General features: G+C 38.2%; 1 protein-coding gene across 3 annotated transcripts; it reads left to right on the top strand.

Moving 5' to 3' along the window:
- Positions 1 to 1,093: 1,093 nt before the first annotated feature.
- LOC131347105 (interleukin-18 receptor 1-like) lies at positions 1,094 to 13,162 on the top strand. 3 transcript variants are annotated; one of them, XM_058380982.1, is made up of 10 exons: positions 1,094 to 1,577; positions 3,471 to 3,672; positions 5,057 to 5,228; positions 7,932 to 8,085; positions 8,192 to 8,251; positions 8,347 to 8,485; positions 9,422 to 9,564; positions 9,700 to 9,834; positions 9,944 to 10,108; positions 11,453 to 13,162. In XM_058380982.1, exons 1-10 carry the CDS (start codon positions 1,505 to 1,507, stop codon positions 11,773 to 11,775), a joined length of 1,566 nt encoding a protein of 521 aa, XP_058236965.1. In that variant the 5' UTR covers positions 1,094 to 1,504; the 3' UTR covers positions 11,776 to 13,162. The 3 variants fall into 3 exon arrangements, with proteins under 3 accessions (XP_058236965.1, XP_058236964.1, XP_058236966.1); XM_058380981.1 differs by having other exon boundaries at positions 11,450 to 13,158; XM_058380983.1 differs by lacking the exon at positions 3,471 to 3,672 and having other exon boundaries at positions 11,450 to 13,160.
- The last annotated feature ends 654 nt before the right edge of the window (positions 13,163 to 13,816 follow it).

Raw genomic sequence — 13,816 nt, 5'->3', positions numbered from 1 at the left:
AGCCACATTCCAAAATCTAGTGAAAAGCCTCCTCAGAAATCTGACACCATTAAAGAATGCTGCAAAATTAACGGTAAACAACTGTACAGTATATTTACAGTAAGGTATTGTTATATCTGACATAATCATCCTCAATACAGGATACAACTGAAGTGAGGGATCTCACTCTAAAACCCAGCCATGGCAGTTTTGGGATTTGAACACACAACCTTCTCATCTTTCACCCAACAGAGCCATCACAAGCAGGGTTATAAATATACATTGATTCAATCACCTCTACTTTTAAACTAACTCCACTAAAAGATCATACTGAAGCAAGGGGTTGGGCTTGGCCCATTAGTTCCAGGGAAAGGAACTCTTAATGCTTCAGCATACCAAGATATTTTGGACAATTTCATGCTTCCAACTTTGTGGGAACAGTTTGAGGATGGCTTATTCCTGTTCCAACATAACAGTGCACTAAACAAGGTCCATAAAGACATGGATGAATGAGTTTGGTGTGGAGGAACTTCACAGAGTCCTGACCTCAACCTGATAGAACACCTTTGGGATGAATTAGAGTGGAGACTGTGAGCCAGACCTTCTCGTCCAACATCAGTGCCTGACCTCACAAATATGCTTCTAGTGGAAGTGGTCAAAAATTCCCATAAACACACTCCTAAACCTTGTGGAAAGCCTTCCCAGAAAAGTTGAAGCTGTTATAGTTGCAAAGGGTGCGACAACTCCATATTACATTCATGTGCATGTAAAGGCAGACGTCCCAAAACTTTTGGCAATGCAGTGTAATTGAGCTACTTGGGGTTGTTCAGTGGTTGAGGGTTTGAATCACAATTCAGAAAGTTGTATCCCAGCACTGCTTAGTTGTATCCTTTGTGAGGATTACCTTACCCTAAATAGGTGTTTACTGGAAATCCTCAGGTTGCCATGGTAATACCAGTGCCTATTCTACTGTCCCACCCTAAACAAATAAATAAATAAACAAAGACGTAAACAAATCATTCAACATTTGGCTGCTTTTTCCTGGTTGTGTGTGTGTGGGGGGGGGTGTATGTGTGTGTGTATGTGTGTGTGTGTGTGTGTGTGTTAGTTTCCTTATTGAAAGTGAAGCTACAGTGGTTTTCCTTGCCTTCAGTTATATGTGCTTTGGTTGGAGATTTTGGTTGGAGTAAAGGCTTTATTTCTTTCTTTGTAACTGGTGTTAGGCCGTCTCATGAAACTCCCAGGCTTCTACTTTTCTTTCTTTTTTTCTTTCTGTGTTATTCTCAGAGCCGGTTTAACAGACTAAAAACACAAAGGAGTGGTGTTAATAGTGTTGGAAGAGCTGAACCGCAGCCTCGTGCCTGATTACGACAGAAACTTCTGGCAGTTTCAGCTGCAGATCATGTAGAACTACGGCGACTGAGTAAAACTGAAAAAGTGCAAAAATTCAACCTAGGTTATTTAGATTTCAGCCATTCTGCTTACTCCTCATCAGTCCTATATAACTTACACACTGCTTAGGAAAATGGCTGGGGTTTTGATTGTACTCAAATTTTTGATGAATTTGATCTTTCTCGTATCGGCTTCCACATGCACAGGTAAGAGAATTTCACTTCTTTATTTTTTATTTTTTGTCTAAATTTGTGTGCAACAGTATTGTGATTGTTATGTATTATATGTTGTGTTAAGCTTGGAATGTTAATGATCACTATTATTATTATTATTATTATTATTATTATTATTATTATTATTATTATTATTATTATTATTATTATTATTATTATTATTAACATAGCAGTAGTACTACTATTACTAATACTACAACTACTAATAATACTACTGCTAAAAACAGATTTTTTTAATTAAAAAAAATTAAATAATATAATAATAATAATAATAATAATAATTATTATTATTATTATTATTCTAAAAATAATCATAGTTATTGTTTTAAGAAGAACAAGCAGAAGTAGTAGTCTTCGTAGGTGCTGTAGAATTATTATTATTATTATTATTATTATTATTATTATTATTATTATTATTATTATTATTATTATTATTATTATTATTATTATTAACATAGCAGTAGTACTACTATTACTAATACTACAACTACTAATAATACTACTGCTAAAAACAGATTTTTTTAATTAAAAAAAAATTAAATAATATAATAATAATAATAATAATAATAATAATAATAATAATAATTATTATTATTATTATTATTATTATTATTATTATTATTATTATTATTATTCTAAAAATAATCATAGTTATTGTTTTAAGAAGAACAAGCAGAAGTAGTAGTCTTCGTAGGTGCTGTAGAATTATTATTATTATTATTATTATTAGTAGTAGTAGTAGTAGTAGTAGTAGTAGTAGTAGTATAAAGCCAGTCTAATTATTAACATCATATCAGGATACCCTCCAAAAATTAATGAGCCACCTCCTCTGTACAACACAAATCCTAAACTGAAGCCACAGTTTTGTGTTTACTCATCATAGTGTTTATTAGGGCAAATCCTGAGAGAGAACTGTCCTCAAGTCCATAGTGTGGGTCAGAACACAAGCAAGGATGATTTATTATGGGAGAAAAAAGTTGCGAAATAAATTTTAGACTCTCAAACATTACAAATACCCAAATGACAAGACTTATCAAGAATAAAAATCAAGGGCTTAACAGACCACAGGTACAGTCAGGATATACACCAGTGATAGGATGACACAGGACAAGAATCACAACATAAGGCACATGTAAAGGTCACACAGAGGGTAATCCAAACAAACCATGAACAATGTGCTGTACACTAGGGGGCAAGTACCACATGCTGCAGGGGGGACATTAATGTCCAAGCAAATGTGGACAAGAAGAAGTCTAGATGATTTTCACTGTACAGGTTATAGTTTTTGATGGTTTGCCTGTCCACATCTCTGCTCTCTCTCTCTCTCTCTCTCTGTCTATCTCTCTCTCTCTCTCTCTCTCTCTCTCTCTGTCTCTCTCTCTCTCTCTCTCTCTCTCTCTCTCCGTCTCTCTCTCTCTCTCTCTCTCTCTCTCTCTGTCTATCTGTCCCCCCTCTCTCACTCCCTCTCTCTCTCTCTCTTCCTGTGTCTCTCTTTCTGCCTCTCACTCCCTCTCACTCCTCCCCTTCTCTCTTTCTCTCTCTCTCTCTCTCTCTCTCTGCCCCCCCCTCACCAAAATGGAATCTAGGTGCCTTGATTTGTCAAAATGGATTAATCAATAAATAAACATGTTTTTTTTTAAAGAATGGCAGTAAATATACTTGGGGTGTGTCAATATACCTGGATGAAGGTCCTCATGCACACACACACACACACTAACACATACACACACACACACATACACAAATTGCCTGGATATATAACAACAACCCTGGATTAACAGTATAACAGCAACGACAACAGCACTACTTAAGAAGAATAAGACTAATACAATCAGCACTAAAGTGTTCGTTTCATTTCATTCACAGAGAGACAGGTGGAAGCAACTGGTATTAAAGGTCAGGCTACAATTATTTTTTGCGATTCAGACCTGGACAATGAAAGCTCAACGTTTACTTGGACTAAAGATAACCGCACTTTAGAACCAAGCCCACAGATTACAATGCAAGGCCAGATATTGTGGCTTTTAAACACTACCTCATCTGACGGCGGCCTCTATGTGTGCCGAAGGTAAGGGGAATCGTAAACTTAACCCTTTTACATGCTAGCTTCCCTCTTTATTCTGTACAGACATTATTCTACATTATAAATATTCATTTCACCATGTCATTTGTACATTTTTGGAATCTTACTTTAAAAATTTCATTTCATTTCATTCATTTCATTTCATTTCATTTCATTTCAAAATACATGACTTTTCGGTATTCCTTAAAAATCTCTGTCAAGTTATTCTACAACGTCTTGCTCAAATCACTGATTTTACTCAAAAATATATCATTTTACAGAAGAAAAGATGTCGATATGTCAATCTGGTGTTCCAATTTATTTCAATGCTGTGTATGTCAAGATTGTTAAGACTGTGATTGCTAACAGAAGAGAAATTACAAATATAACAGTGACCATTTGTGCTAACAGGAATGAATCATTTATAAGGTCAACTACTTAGAGTATGTAGACCAATAAATATTAATGTGCCCTGCTTGATTAATGTACAGTCAGTATGCTGCTGCTGCCTATGTGCAAAACTGAGAGGTTCAGTCTGGCACCCACCCCAAAACTGAAGATCATAATAAATTCTTATAGCTATTTGTTAGCAGGGGCAGATTTAGTGATTTAGGGGCCCTAAGCAATTCCAGGTATGGGAATCTCATGTGCATGTGCAGTACCGATAGGAACGTTCCACTATTCATGAATCATGGGGGGGGCCCCACATTTGAAAAGATGTAATAATAATGTTAAAATCTTAATGGTTATAGACAGACTATACAATATATGATAGAAAAGTAATAAGTACTATATGATTTATATAGGCTTCTTGGTATTGAATCGGGGCCCCATAATTCCCCGGGGCCCTAAGCGGCTGCTTACCTCGCTTATTGGTTAAGTCCGCCCCTGTTTGTTACATAATAATGGAACAGATTAATAATTCAGCTTGATAAATTGGATTAGATAGATAGATAGATAGATAGATAGATAGATAGATAGACAGACAGACAGACAGACAGACAGACAGACAGATAGATAGATAGATAGATAGATAGATAGATAGATAGATAGATAGATAGATAGATAGATAGATAGATAGATAAGAAATTGCATAAACATTAAAAAATGTAACTTTTCAGAATTACACACAAATTTCCACATGCATTGTAGAATGAGGCAGGATTGCAAAACAGTGAAAAAATGCCTACAGTCTTATATTGTCATTAATAGTTTAATTCATTGATTTAATAGTGATAACTGATGTAATTAATACTGATAATTAATAGTTTATATCATTTGCAGCAGCATAATGTTAGTAGAAACAGATTCAGCTTTACACTCTGGGATTTACTGTATGATTGTTAAATTAATGAATGCATGTGAAAGTTGTGTGTTCTGTGTTCAACAGCTCCAACTCAACTTTCAGCACGGAAATTCGAGTGATCCTTTCTGTTGAAGCCGGACCTTGTCGAAGTTTCAGTGAGATTGACCTGAAACAGGAGAAAGACAATATCAAATTTTCCTGTTCTGAAGAGCGTGTTCCTGTTCTGGGAGAGACACTGGAAGTGCAGTGGTGGAAGGTCAGGCATTATAACATTTAAGACTATGTGACTATGAAGAAATGGGATTAGGTTATATACACTATATTGCCAAAAGTTTTGGGACACCCCTGCAAATCATTTAATTCAGGTGTTGTTTTTCAGGGGTTGGACTCGGCCCCTTAGTTCCTCTTAATGAACTCTTCATGCTTCAGCATACCAAGACATTTTGGACCATTTCATGCTCCCAACTTTGTGGGAACAGTTTGTGGATGACCCCTTCCTGTTCTGACATGACTGCACACCAGTGCAAGGTCCATAAAGACATGGATGAGTGAGTTTGGTGTGGAGGAACTTAACTGGCCTGCACAGAGTCCTGACCTCAACCTGATAGAACACCTTTGGGATGCATTAGAGCGGAGACTGTGAGCCAGGCCTTCTCGTCCAACATCAGTGCCTGACCTCACAAATGTGCTTCTAGAGGAATGGTCAAAGATTCACATAAAGCTTGTGGAAAGTCTTCCCTGAAGAGATGAAGCTGTTATAGCTGCAAAGGGCGGGACAACTCCATATTACATTCATGTGTATTTAAAGGCAGACATCCCAGTTTTGGCCTGGCTCACAGTCTCCTCTCTAATTCATCCCAAAGGTGTTCTATCAGGTTGAGGTCAGGACTCTTTGCAGGCCATTCAAGTTCCTCCACACTGGTGTGCAGTCATGTTGGAACAGGAAGGGGTCATCCGGAAACTGTTCCCACAAAATTAGGAGCATGAAATTGTCCAAAATGTCTTGGTATGCTGAAGCATTAAGAGTTCCTTTCACTGGAACTAAGGGGCCGAGCCCAACCCCTGAAAAACAACACCTGAATTCAGTGATTTGGAGCGGTGTCCCAAAACTTTTGGCAATATAGTGTATCTGTTTTACAGTGTAAAGTTTTTATAGTATCACGTGTTTTGATTGTATGAGAATGTTATCTATACATGTGGGTACAGGATAGTCTCTATCCTCTTCACTGGCCCCACATGGACAGCCTAAAGATACAGGAGATTACTATCTATGGTGCTGCTTAGAAACCATGAAGCTGGAAGCTGAAGCTCTGGACTGCAATTAATACGAACAGTTTTGCCTTAATGATTTAGGGCTACAATTATAAAAGCTTAAGGACTGCAATTTTTAAACTTCAACAAAACTGACTTCATGTTAAAACTAGAATGAAAATTAGAACTTCCATAACGTATACAGTTATTAGAGAAAATGATTTCATAATCACTATACACTGTCACCCAGATGATGTTGATGGTTCCATTTTGTGTTCCTGTTTTTTAGGTTCCTCTCAAGGTTTCTGCTTATATTATTTCAGGGAATTACTTTTCATTACCGTCACCTCTGGATTGCTGAGTAGGCTGAAATTGATCAGTTCGAAACTTCTATCCTGAATTTACATATTTCTATAAAGCTGCTTTGTGGCAAGGTCCGAGGTACAGATAAAATTGAATTGAACTGAATATATACACTGATCAGGCATAACATTATGACCACTGACAGGTGCCGTGAATAAGACTGATGATCTCCTCATCATGGCACCTGTTAGTGGGTGGGATATATTAGGCAGCAAGCGAACATTTTGTCCTCAAAGTTGATGTGTTAAAAGCAGGAAAAATGGGCAAGAGTAAGGATTTGAGCGAGTTTGACAAGGGCCAAATTGTGATGGCTCCAAAACTGCAGCTCATGTGGGGTGTTCCCAGTCTGCAGTGGTCAGTATTTATCAACAGTATCCTTTAAGTCTTGTAAGCATCCTTTGAGTCCTGTAAGCATCCTTTAATTCCCTTAAGGTGTGAGGTGGGGCCCATGGAGTCCCCACTTTGCAACTTACAAGACTTAAAAGATCTGCTGTTAACAACTAGGTGCCAGATCCCACAGCACACCTTCAGCGATCCATGCCTTGATGGGTCAGGGCTGTTTTGGCAGCAAAAAGGGACAAACACAATATTAGGCAGGTGGTCATAATGTTATGCCTGATCAGTGTAATCACAGCAGTAGTTCCTAGGTACAAATCTACATTCTTCAGTAGAGATCCATCATGTAAACTATCATGTATGTAGTTATTATACTAAGTATATAACTTTTATCTCTCTTTCAGATGTATTGTACTACGAATAGAACTATAAACACGGACCTACTCAACATGAGTTCCTCAATAATCAGTTTTCAAAACTCAGTTATTAAGAATTCAGACATCATTACAAATGAGCTGATCTACAACGCATGATCTACTAAAATATCATTTTTGAGGCATTTTCTTTATAAAACTGCACAAAGTATATCTGATCATAATTTAATAAGCAACGTTTTGTCGCACCGAATGTTGACCTTGTTGAATTTCTTACTGTTTATCATCTCTACTGTACACATATTAAGTGAATATGAGTATTAAGTGAGAATGTGCTGAGTAGACGTGATTGGGAGGACAATAAATTCCCCTCCTAACACATGTCCTTCTGTCCCACACCCCTCACCCACTTTTATTGTCTTCTTCTTCTTCCTCATATAATACAAGTCCAGCTGCCTAAAAGTACCATATGTTACCTTCAGTCTCTCAGCGGATTGAAAGCATGAATGAGACTGTTGTCTTAAGCGGTTATCTTCATCATATCAGCAGAGAACAGAAGCAGATAACAATGTGAAGACACATACGATATGTAAAAGGAAGGAGATGCTAATTTCCGCAAAATGCCCTTTTCGCAGGACTGCAAGTCAACAGGCATACGAGGGAGTGAATTAAATCTTTTCAACGTATCCATGAGCAGCAAAGGCAACTACACCTGTATGGTCATATTTAGATATGAAGACAAAAACTACACAGCGTCTTTGACCTATCAGCTAGAAGTGATGAAGAAAGGTGAGTAGAATGTCTACACAAACAAATTAATTATTCTACAAATTATATTATATTACAAATTCCATTAATATTCATTCTGATCTTGTATGTTCTGTATGGTTCCCAGAGATTGTCATAAATCCTCAGGTATTAGAACCTCGAGACAAAACTCTATATGTCAAGCCAGGCAAGTTTTCAATGGTATGGTAAACATAAAATCGAATTCATTAATAAAAATAACATTCTCTTCATAAAGATTTGCTTTATTTTGCATATTTGCAGGCATGAGTATCAAATTGGAGTGCAATTTGTTGATTGGTATTGGAGAGGATTGTCAGCAAGAAACCTCTGTATACTGGATGATAAATCACTCTTATGCTATGATGCCCAGATACCCAGATCTTCAGCAGAACCTGACCACGTAAGCAAACGTCCAGACCGAGACAGCACAACTTCTTATAATAATGTTTTTGAGACATGTAAGGTCATGCAATACCACCCTAAAGTCAATTCGATTTCGATTTCTAATTCTATTCCTATTGTTACATTTCACATTGTGGGTTACCAGGAAGTTAGTTACCAAGTTACCAAGTTAGTTTCTGGCTACTGGTGTATAAAATCAAGCACCTAGGCATGCAGACTGCTTCTACAAACATTTGTGAAAGAGTGGGTCGCTCTCAGGAGCTCAGTGAATTCAAGCATGGTGCCGTGATTTCAGTTGCCGCCTGTGCAATTAGTTAATTCATGAAATTTCCTCACTACTAAATATTCCACGGATAGCTGTTAGTGGTATTATAACAAAGTGGAAGTAATTAGGAACAACAGCAACTCAGCCACAAAGTTTTATGCCACATAAAATCACAGAGCAGGGCACAGAGTGTGCAGAAGTCACCAACTTTCTGCAGAGACAATAGTTACAGACCTCCAAACTTCATGTTGCCTTCAGATCAGCTCAAGAACAGTTTGTAAGAAGCTTCATAAAATGGGTTTTCATGGCCAAGCAGCTGCATCCAAGCCTTGCATCACCAAGTGCAATGTAAAGCGGATGCAGTAGTGTAAAGCAGGCCGCCACTGGACTCTAGAGCAGTGGAGACGTCTTCTCTGGAGTGACGAATCACAGTTCTCTGTCTGGAAATCTAAAGGACGACCAGGAAAAGCCTTCCTAGAAGAGCTGAAGCTGCTAAAGCCGCAAAGGACTGGCCAACTTCATATTAAACCCTGCGGATTAAGAATGGGATGTCATTGAAGCTCACGTGAATGTAAAGGCAGACGTCCCAAAACTTTTGGCAATATAGTGTATATGTATGGAAATATTTCAAAAGTAAATTTATATACATATTTGCTTTTGTGTACACAGAGAGATGAGAGAGAATTCTTGGCTGTATGGCCGCTCAACATTGTTCATTCCTGAAATTTTGCCTGAATTCTTTGGAATACCTTTTCAATGCGTCATTTTAAATCCCAATGGAAATGATATTGGCCAGGTGTGGCTCAGCCAAGGTAATGATTTTACCATGGGAATAAATGGTTAATATATTTATGGTTAATAATACTATAAAGCTGTCATGGTGTTCCTCCAGTATTATCCTGTATGAGTCATTATCGTATATATAACACTGTGCTTTCTTTCTATAGATGATTATATGACCCACATATGGCTGATTATTGCTGTGCTCCCCATATTAGCAGTTATTGTGGGTGCTGTCTTACTGAATTTCTTCAAAATAGACCTAATTCTAGCTTATCGTCATCTTTGTGGCAAAGACAAAAGTAAGAAAATCTATATTTATATTGATCAACACGGTGTCCAGTATAAAATTGTATATTCCTACTGACAATCACAGCTCGATTAGATTCACTTGCTCATTTTGCACTGCAGATATTCATGAGGGGAATCAGTACAATGCATTTGTGTTGTATCTCCATGGCAAACGTCCTGGTTCGTCTACAGTCGAGGACTTCGCACTGAGGATCTTACCGTCCATGCTGGAGCAGCAGCATAACCTCAAACTGTTCATACACGGCCGTGACACAGACACAGAAGGTAGATGTTTTTCTGTTTCTCTAATATGTATAGGCACATTCCTAAAATTGTAGCTTGGGATATTAATATCATCACTCATAGCACTTTCCGACCTTTTAGTGATTTAATGATCCCTTTTATAAAGTTATAGCAGTGATAAACGGGTATGTCCTCTTCTTTTCACTCTCTCATGAAGTTAATGAAAGTCAAAAATGCTTCAGAGAACCTTGAAAGTGCGAATCCCTCGTCTGTGTGTTTACAAAGCTGGAACCTCCTTCCATACATATAAATACATAAAAAAATGCTGCATAATCTAAGAAATTATTATACCTAGAACTAGAATTCATCAAATGTCATATGATTTACATTGTCAATATCACAAGATTTAGTTTTGCTTCCTTCTTTCCTTCTGATTTTGTTCCATGCTATAATGAAATAAATGGAAAAGAAAATGATGACAGAGCTCATTTACCGTTCACCGAACACTTCAACAGCACAGACGGAGAGACAGACAGATTTTGGGTCTCTTCAGTTCTATTCTGTTATGATATGATATGAGAGTTTGTTTAATCTGTTTAATTATCAGTGCTAGATAATACACTGATCAGCCATAACATTATGACCAGGTGAAGTGAATAACACTGATTAGCTCCTCATCATGGCACCTGTTAGTGGGTGGGATATATTAGGCAGCAAGGGAAACTTTTTTCCTCAAAGTTGATGTGTTCGAAGCAGAAAAAATGGGCAAACGTAAGGATTTTGACAAAAGCGAGTTTGACAAGGAACAAATTGTGATGGCTAGAAGACCGGATCAGAGCATCTCCAAAACTGCAGCTCTTGTGGGGTGTTCCCGGTCTGCAGTGGTCAGTATCTATCAAAAGTGGTCCAATTAAAGAACAATGGTGAACCTGCGACAGGGTCATGGGCGGTCAAGGCTCATTGATGTATGTGGGGAATGAAGGCTGGCCCGTGTGATCCGATCCAACAGACAAACTACTGTTGCTCAACAGTTAATGCTGGTTCACCTTCAGGGATCTAGTGGAGTCCATGCCTCGAAAAGGCTATATTAGGCAGTTGGTCATAATGTTATGCCTGATAAGTGTACAGTATGGTGCCATGTCATGCTAGTTAAAGTTGATATAGAAATGATAACATTTGAAAACTTGTGATTAGAATTAAAGACTGTACTACAGTCAGAGCTGCTTTTATGGACAATTAGATGCTAATGTGAAATACTGTCAATCAGATACAACCTTACAAATGTTATACTTTTTAGATTCTGCATATTTTGGTATAAAAACATCACAAATTATGCCTCTAATGTTGAGTTATATTCCCATGATCTGTGTGTTGTTTTGGCAGCAGCGAGTATTGCCAGCATATCTGATGTGCTGAGCCAGAGCAAGGCGGTGATGCTCATCCTTCCAGGCAGTACCGAAGATGAGACTTTGATTCCACTAAGTCAAGACCAAAACAGGCTTGAAGACTCACAACTCTCAGTCCTTTTTTCTGACATTTCTGACTCCGGTGTCCCACTCCTTTTGGTGGAAAGTGGGGAGAATGCTGATTATTCGCTGCTGCCAGAGTCTATCCAGTCCAGCATTAAAAAGGGCCGAGTGCTGAAGTGGAAGCCAACAGTGCAACCCGATGGTCGTTTCTGGAAGCAGCTCAGATATCACATGACCTGAGATCATGTTCCTGTATAACAGCATGGAATAATAATGAAAACTACAACAACAAAAAAAAAACAGTTAACATTATGTCATGCTAATATATTTTTCCTTTGCTTAAACTATGCAATACCTTTTCATTTTTTATTTCAATTCATTAACATTTGCATTGCTACTGTAGTGTTATGCTACACTGTAATCTTTACACAGATACTGCATCATGATGTACAATGATCAGGCATAACATTATGACCACTGGAAGGTGAAGTGAATAATACTGATTATCTCCTCATCATGGCACCTGTTAGTGGGTGGGATATATTAGGCAGCAAGTGAACATTTTGTCCTCAAAGTTGATGTGTTAGAAGCAGGAAAAATGGACAAGGGTAAGGATTTTGACAAAGGGCCAAATTGTGATGGCTAGACAACTGGATCAGAGCATCTCCAAAACTGCAGCTCTTGTGGGGTGTTCCCGGTCTGCAGTGGTCAGTATCTATCAAAAGTGGTCCAAGGAAGGAACAGTGGTGAACCAGTGACAGGGTCATGGGTGGTCAAGGCTCATTGATGCACGTGGGGAGTGAAGGCTGACCCATGTGATCCGATCCAACAGATGAGCTACTGCTGCTCAAATTGCTGAAGAAGTTAATACTGGTTCACCTTCAGGGATCTAGTGGAGTAAATGCCTCGAGGGGTCAGGGCTGTTTTGGCAGCAAAAGGGGGACCAACACAATATAAGGCAGTTGGTCATAATGTTATGCCAGATCAGAATCCAGACACTGAGAAGAAACAAATTTAGTGCAGCCCAAGAACTTAAGAAATGTAAACCTAGAAATGCAAACAAGAAGCTTTTGTTTTGCTTCCTTATTTTCTTTTTCTGTCCAGACTTTCCAGGCAACAGTGAATAAAAACCGACGTCAGAGCTCTTTAGTGTTACACTGAAAACGTCTATTATTTCAACAGCACCGATCTCTCACTTGTATCAAAGTCAAATATTAATTTGTTATTCATAAAATAATGATTGGGAAGAAGACTAGATAAAAAAAGACCAGGCCATATTTTTTGGTTCGTTATGGGTGAGCCTATATCTACTGTAGCCTCAGATTACTGTTTGTAAGTTTCTGTTCATGCTTCCTCTAGAGTCTCATCTTTGTAAACAAAAAGGCCATAAACAAAATGCTAGTAGGTGTATTAGCTTTGCTAAATTGACTCTAGTTGTAAATGAGTGTGTGAATGTGTGTGCATGCTGCCCTGTAATGGACTGGCATCCCATATAATCTGTATTCCCACCTCATTCCTATTATTCCTTGAATACTCCACCACCCTGATCAGAATAAAGCTGTTACAGGAGATGAATAAATAATCATTGAAAAATGTCATGTAGTCCATGTGGAAACAGTTGCTTAGTCCATGTTATGTTTTGCTTTGTTTTATTCAAAAATGTCATTTTACACACCGGTTCAAAGTCAGGTTTGACCTTGAATTATAGTCCAATAACTATGCAAAGGTTTTCTGTGTAAAAATAATTTATAAATAACAATAACACATACATGGATCAGACATAACATTATGAGCACTGACAGGTGAAGTGAATAACACTGATGATCTCCTCATCATGGCACCTGTTAGTGGGTGGGATATATTAGGCAGCAAGGGAACATTTTGTCCTCAAAGTTGATGTGTTAGAAGCAGGAAAAATGAACAAGTGTAAGGATTTGAGCGAGTTTGACAAGGGCCAAATTATGATGGCTAGACGACTGGATCAGAGCATCTCCAAAACTGCAGCTCTTGTGGGGTGTTCCCGGTCTGCAGTGGTCAGTATCTATCAAAAGTGGTCCAAGGAAGGAACAGTGGTGAACCGGCGACAGGGTCATGGGCGGCCAAGGCTCATTAATACATGTGGGGAGTGAAGGCTGGCCCATGTGATCCGATCCAAAAGACGAGCTACTGTTACTCAAATTGCTGAAGAAGTTAATGCTGGTTCTGATAGAAAGGTGTCGGAATTCACAGGGTCAGGACTGTTTTGGCAGCAAAAGGGGGACCAACACAATATCAGGCAGGT

This window comes from Hemibagrus wyckioides, linkage group LG26 (assembly GCF_019097595.1).
Source record: "Hemibagrus wyckioides isolate EC202008001 linkage group LG26, SWU_Hwy_1.0, whole genome shotgun sequence".
NCBI classification, from domain to species: domain Eukaryota; kingdom Metazoa; phylum Chordata; class Actinopteri; order Siluriformes; family Bagridae; genus Hemibagrus; species Hemibagrus wyckioides.
Note: the sequence above shows the minus strand (reverse complement) of the source record. Positions and strands in the feature narration are given on the sequence as shown.